General features: G+C 48.0%; 1 protein-coding gene across 1 annotated transcript in view; it reads right to left on the reverse strand.

The window, feature by feature from the left end:
• Nucleotides 1–5,995, reverse strand: part of MOSMO (modulator of smoothened) — a 33,089-nt gene extending 27,094 nt beyond the window's left edge. The window contains exon 1 of the mRNA XM_037382821.1: nt 5,701–5,995. Within this exon, the coding sequence (XP_037238718.1) occupies nt 5,701–5,806 (106 nt within the window). The 5' untranslated portion in view covers nt 5,807–5,995. The remainder of the gene's footprint in view (nt 1–5,700) is intronic.
• Between the last annotated feature and the right edge of the window lie 610 nt (nt 5,996–6,605).

A 6,605-nucleotide genomic window follows, 5' to 3' on the forward strand; every position in this document is an offset into this window, starting at 1 on the left:
TTTAAAGATAGCATTGTCTTTGTCAATTTTTTTTTTTTTTGTCAATAGCATTGTCTTTGTCAATTTATCCAAGTCCAGGCACACCTATTAATGGGCTACTCTTGTTAAGAGTATTCAGATTATATGGGGTTTAGATTCCTTGGCAGTCCTTACTAGTTCTTATTTGAGTTTTGTATTGTTTTTAAGGCACTGGCAACATCTCTAAGATGCAACTACTGTTAGTGCCTGCATCTTAGCGCAGGTCCTAATCCCCTCATTGTCCAGATCAGTAACACACCACAAAGCACCACCTTTCCCTCCTTGCTCCCACACTTGGGGGCATCTACTAAAAGGAAAGTGTTTTCCTAGAAATTATATTCCAGAATCTAATTTTAACACTCTGATGTTCAGATGGCTTTACAGATTGCTTTTCAGCAGTCGCTTCTTTCTAGAGCATGATAGTACATAACTCTTCTTTCTCTGTATCATCAGTGGAGTGGGTTTTTTGTTTGGTTTTTTTTTTTTTTTAATTTTTTTTGGAGGGGTGGGGGGTTGTATTCTCAGCATGCAATCCAAACAGGTTCATGAAAGGGCAAATAAATTTTCCTGTCACAGTCACCACATCATACAGTACAAAAAACATTAGGAAAGAGTAATTTTGTAGAATTGCTTCCCATCATGTCCCATCATTCTCTACTGAGAAGAACTGGGAGAAGCATACTGTATTTTGAGTATATTGCAAGGTGCTTAGCAAATGATCACCAGAACCCTTTTTCCAACAGTTTTTGAAAAGCCAACTATCCATACATCAAAGAAACAAAACAAAACACTATCTACTTCAGTGAACAGCACAATGATTGCTCTATACCATGAATTCCGCCACAGAGGAGCCCTGTGCATTAACAGTTTCTCAGCATAACCCCTAAAGCCCAGAAGTGGTAATATGCCATACTGATTTTTACATATCACTACTTTTTGAGCAGTCAACTGTATTTAGAATGATAGTGCTAGCTGGAAGTCAAGTTTACACCCTCTTTCAAGTTGCTGATGCTTTATTTAGTTTATTCTATTTGTTCTACTCTATTTAGATATACTGGTTCATTCAGGTACCTTCATGTGGTCTTGAGTTTACTCCATGTATAGTCAATGCTCCTAGTAGAGAAAAATATTTCAGTGGTAATATGTTCTCAAGCTCAGCAGGAGCTGGGAATCACTGCTTGGTTGCATCACCTGTGATAATTCATTAAGCTGATCCCAATAAAGCTCCAACTCCTGTTGCAACTGCAGAGTAAAATTCCTCAAGAAGAGCTATCACATGCAGAGGAGTAATACTGAACAGCAGTAATTAGCCACTTAGTACTATATGACTTATTTCACAGGAGCAGGGAGTTAACTGCCTCAGGAGGAATGGCCTGCTGGTTCTAGCTTGCTCTTCCATACGTCCATAGATACCATCTAATCTGGAATCATATTTCACAAATAAAAAAGCAGCTGAGTATGCAAAATCAAGAACTACACATAATACTTTGGAAGATACATGTAAAGGCAGCATTTGTAAACAAAACAGACAAAATGAGCGGCATGTTGTAGATTTATGATTTACCATCAGACAGTTACTGCACAGCATGGTTACAGAAGGCAGTTTAAATGAAAAATGTAGTTTCTAACGTAAGTGACCTTGATGCTTAGGTCACAGATTCAAGATGGAATTGGAAGCTCTGCTGAACGCTAACATCACCCAAGTCAGCACTGTCGTGCATATGCCGAGTGGCCTGGCCATAACATTATACCGTGTCTCCCGTTGTGATAGATGTATCAACATAAGAAGATGTGATAAATACTTGCTTTAGAAGTTACCCGTCAGAGTTGAGCAGCCTTAAATTCTGACATCTATATTAACTTAATGACTGCTATAAAAAAAGGTACACGTTGTTCTGTAAATTGGAATCAAATGAACCATCATGCTACATAGGAAAGGATGACTAAGTCACATAAACAAACTGATAGCTTAGCTTTCTGAAGGGGGATTTTATTTGATTAAATTATCCTCTTGAATTATCTGACCTACCCTAAAAGCTTTTGAAATTTGTCAACGCCCCCCACATGTACAGCTTTTAACATGTCTAATTTCAACTGTTCATACTACTCATACCCTTCTCCCTACAAAAGGGTTGAGCTGAAGTTAGAGCAACTTCTATCCCCCCTACTGAAGACAAAATACCAAAATCATTAAAGACCCTCCCACACAAAAAAGGAACATATAGAGACAAAACTATCAGCTTTTATAGTTCATCACAAAAGCAATGTAGAGATACAGCAACAAAATTCATTACTACTGAAATCAGTGGGAGCTTAGGCATTGGCTTAAATTAAAGCCAACTCTGTCCCTATTTCTCACATAGAATACTAGTTTGATAAGAAAAGGATGTCAGTGCAAGAATACTGAGAAGCCGCTGGTCTCCAGATTGGAGTTATCAGTATTCTGTACTCGCACACCATGAATAACAAAACCTCACTGAGAACTCTCTGAAAGAAAAATCCATTTGAATTCCATCTTTCCTTTATAATCTTGAAGGTGCATGAAATACGTGAAACCAAGTTAATGAACAAGTCTTACAAAACTACACAAAGAAAAAGCACCCAATGGAGACTTGGACCCATGTCCACAAAAGTGTAGTTCCTCTGACCTAAAGACAGATAAGCATCTGAAACCTTCAATGATTTCAGTTGAAATCCTTTGCTCTTAATTACAGTGCTAGAGAGGAATTTTTATAGCCAACATTTTTCAAATTACTAAAACTTACCTTTAAGAGCAAGACTTAGGAGACTAATCAGCCCTCCCCCTATATCAATTTCCTCAGAACATAAGCTCCTTTTAAACAACAACAAAAAAAATTAAAACAACCTAGATTTTTCAGAAAAGCATTAAAGCCACTGATTTATTTTGCTATCCAATGTAGCAGAAAATCATCGTTATGTCAGGACTAAGATGTACATATTGTTTAGCATTCAAATCAGAACAGATTTCATTTTTTTTCCCTGAAACGTAAACCCAGGTTCCCAACCTTAATGGCTGTAAACAGCTCTGAATGAGCCAATGCAGTGCTGCCTTCCCAGGTTTGCCAAGACCTCTGCTCTATGTAATTCTCAAACAGCTGCAGTATTGAGAAAAGCAGGCTGTTCCACGCTGCCTTTCAGAACCCCAAGGACAGCAGCCAAGCAGAGAAACAGTATTACTCCCCTTTCTCCTTGGTACTAGGCTGACTTGTAGAAGCAGAATCTAGAAAAATTCCCACAGATGACCCTAAAAACACAAGAGGTAAAGCAAAGAAGTGTTTTCTTTCACCAAACAGGTTCTTTCACCAGCTGAGAGCAGGATGCTTCAAAAAACCCTACTTCTTAGTGGCACATACGGAAGTTGGATGGCTTGAATGTGGTCCAAGTACGGTCGTCTGCTGAGAGTGCCTGAACCTCACTAGCAGCCGGGACAGGATTTAGCATCAGGGCTGTGTCCTCCCGTGCCATGCTTCTCCACTGCAGTCTCCGGGTAATGAATGGCACTCATAAAAGCATTTATCTCACAATGCAATACTACAGTGTTTGCTACAGGAAGTCCTTGATTCAACGGGCATCCTCACACTTCCTTTCTTTACAGTCTGAGTAAAAGGCTCGTTTTAGGTGTAAGGTATGACAAATATAAGTTTATATTGCTTTTAACCAGAAGTCTGATAGAGTCTATCGAATCCTCTATCAATACAAATCAACAAAAGAGTCATTAAGGAAGGATGACAGTTAGCTCTCCTTTATGATTTTATCAAATAATTTGGCTTCAAAATAGGGAAAAAAAAAAAAAAAAGGCTTAGGTCTGTCAAAACATTATTTGACTAGTGAAGTCCTTTAAAAAAATCCATACAGATTTCATGCTTGCCAGCCTAATTAAAATTAAAACTGTTATTTGCACCTCTAAAAGGAGTACAGGACAGAAATGTCAGATGATTCTTAAATAATCATCCATCAAGTAACTACGAATTAATGATTTCTAGGTGTAATATTTCAGGAAAAAAACCCTGTATTATAAAGAGCTATTAAACAGCCTTCTTTAATGCAGAATGTAATGGAGCATGCTTAGATCCCACAAGACCTTTCTTTCCACCAGTAATTTCTTCAGAATAGTTTTTGTTATCTCATTTCTATACAGGCAGAGAGAATCCAGTATCTTGCACATTGCATAGGATCTGTTAACATGAGGCAGGATCTAAGAAAGCCATACTTAAACATTTAAAATGAAGATTATTTTATTTGACTTCAAGCTGCTGAAGAAGGGCTCATTACTGCAGCACTGCTACTAGATGGAATTGTAAGAAGAAAGAAGCAACTCTTTTTATATAGCCATAGGCAGCAAGATCATCACAAATAGCTACAGGAGGAACAGTGAAGTCATCTAGGGAGTTCCTGAATGCTGCACTTTGGGAAAGGACTTGTCCCTCTCCTCTGGACTGTGCAGGAAAGACCAGGTTCTAGACCACATAACTAGAAGCAATTTGAAGAAACCATAAGCATAAGCCTCGTCAAAGGAAATGCCCAGTCATCAATCCCTAATATCCAACATTTTTGATACTCTGCCTCATCAGAATAAAGAAAATATGACTCCGTTTCAACCAGTTCAACCCACTTACACGCGAGACAGACAAACATAATTTTTTAAACCCTCTGCAAGAATTTATGACTGACGCCTTTACCCCAAGATCACTTTTCTCTATTCTATACCTGTGGTTCGCTTGGAACTTAGAAGTTTAGGAAAAGGTGGCTAAGTTAGTTTCATCTGTTTGCAGCAAGGATGGCTTCCTTTCCTGACACGGAAATTTGGGTTTCTCTGGGACACGAGACCAAAGAGCAGCCCTCCTATTATCTCTCCCCACTCCATGGATCAGAACACGCAGGTCCTTATCAACAGGCTGAAATAAATTGTTCATACAATTACATCATTAGTAAAACGACAGGCGCACAAATCCTTGTTCTTTTAAAGAAAACCACATCACTTTCTAAAATAAAAACCACATGGGGTCTGGGCTTGAAAGCTGATAAAAATCAGCTCGCAGGAAATAATCGGGGGGTGGGGGGGGGAAGTGAAAGAGACAAGGCCAGCAAGGTCTGCCCTGCCACAAGGGAACCGTCGGTGTCGCACAGCAGATTCACAACCTGCCACCACCTGCGCGGAGCGGCCGATCCCGATTCCCTGTCCAAGGTGACTGAGCCTCGGGGGCGCGGGCGGGGATGGCGCCCCGGCCCGCCGCTCCACCGGCTGCGGAGTGGGGTGAGTGGCTCTGCAGGCCCCCCTCCCCGGGCGGCGGGGTTCGTTCCCCCGCGGGGGCGGCAGCCGGGCCACCCGCGGCTCTGCCTCGCAGCGAGGTCCCGCCAGCTCCGACCGGCCGCTTCGCCCCTCGCCGCACCGAGGGCAGCCCCCGCAACTCCCCGGGCCCGGCCCGGCCACCCCCCGGCCAGCCAGCCCCCCGCGCTCTCCTCAAGCCAGCCCCCCCGCCCCAGCGCCAGGGCCCCGCGGCCCCCGCCCCAGCAGCGCCCCTCAGGGGGAGCCTCCCCGGGTCCCCGCCGCCGCCTCGGGCCACGCACCCCGCCCGCCCCCGTCTCCTCGGGCGCCGGCGGAGCCCCTCGCCCGGCCGCCTGCCGCCCCCCCGGCGGGTCCCCGCCGCCGGCCCCCCTCACCCGCGGACTCGCCGGTGTTGATCCAGTCCGGGTTCGCCAGGCTGGCGATGGCGAAGATGTCGGCGGCCAGGAAGAGGCATCCTGAGATGATGGTCAGTTTGTCCATCTCCTCCGGCTGGGGCGGCTCCCGGCTCCGGCCTCCGCCCGGCTCCCGCAGCGGGCCCGGGCCGGGGGCGCCTCACAGCCGCGGCTCCATGGGCCCCGCGCTCCCCTCGGCAAGCGGCACCAGGAACGGGCCCCCCGGACGGAGCCGGAAGCGAACCCGGCGGGCGGGGGGGCGGCAGTTACTCCGGAAGGGAAACCCACTCTCCCCCGTGCGCACCCCCAGGCGGGGCGGGGCTTCCCGCGGGGGGCGGGGCCTCCGCCGCCAGGGGGAGGGGGAAGCCTGGAGGCCGCGGCGGGCTGTCTCCGGGGAGCGGCGTGCGGCGAGGCGGGGCCGGCCGCTAGCGGGCGGGGCGCCAGGCGGGGCTGGCCCGCAGGGTGCGGGCAGGCGGCTGGGCGCGGGGCTGGGGCGGCCTGCGCCGAGCGCGAAGGGAGGCGAGGGGCGGGACGGGGTGGGGACGGTAGGCGGAGCCTGGGGTAGGGGTGGGGCACTCCGCGGCGGCTGCAGTGAGCGCTGCCGCCGGCCGGTGCGCACGGGGCTCCGGACGCAGGGGCGGGGCCGCCACCGCCTGAGGGCGGGCCTGCTGCGAGGGGCGCGGCCTGCTGCGAGGGGCGCGGCCTGCTGCGAGGGGCGCGGCCTGCTGCGAGGGGCGCGGCCTGCTGCGAGGGGCGTGGCCTGCTGCCAGGGGCTGAGGGGCGAGCCTGCCGTGAGGGGCGGGGCCTGCTATGAGCAGCGGGCCTGCCGTGAGGGGCGGGGCCTGCTGTGAGGGGCGGGGCCTGCTGTGAGGGGCGGGCCCGCCGTG

This window comes from Falco rusticolus, chromosome 4 (genome assembly GCF_015220075.1).
Source record: "Falco rusticolus isolate bFalRus1 chromosome 4, bFalRus1.pri, whole genome shotgun sequence".
Taxonomy (NCBI): domain Eukaryota; kingdom Metazoa; phylum Chordata; class Aves; order Falconiformes; family Falconidae; genus Falco; species Falco rusticolus.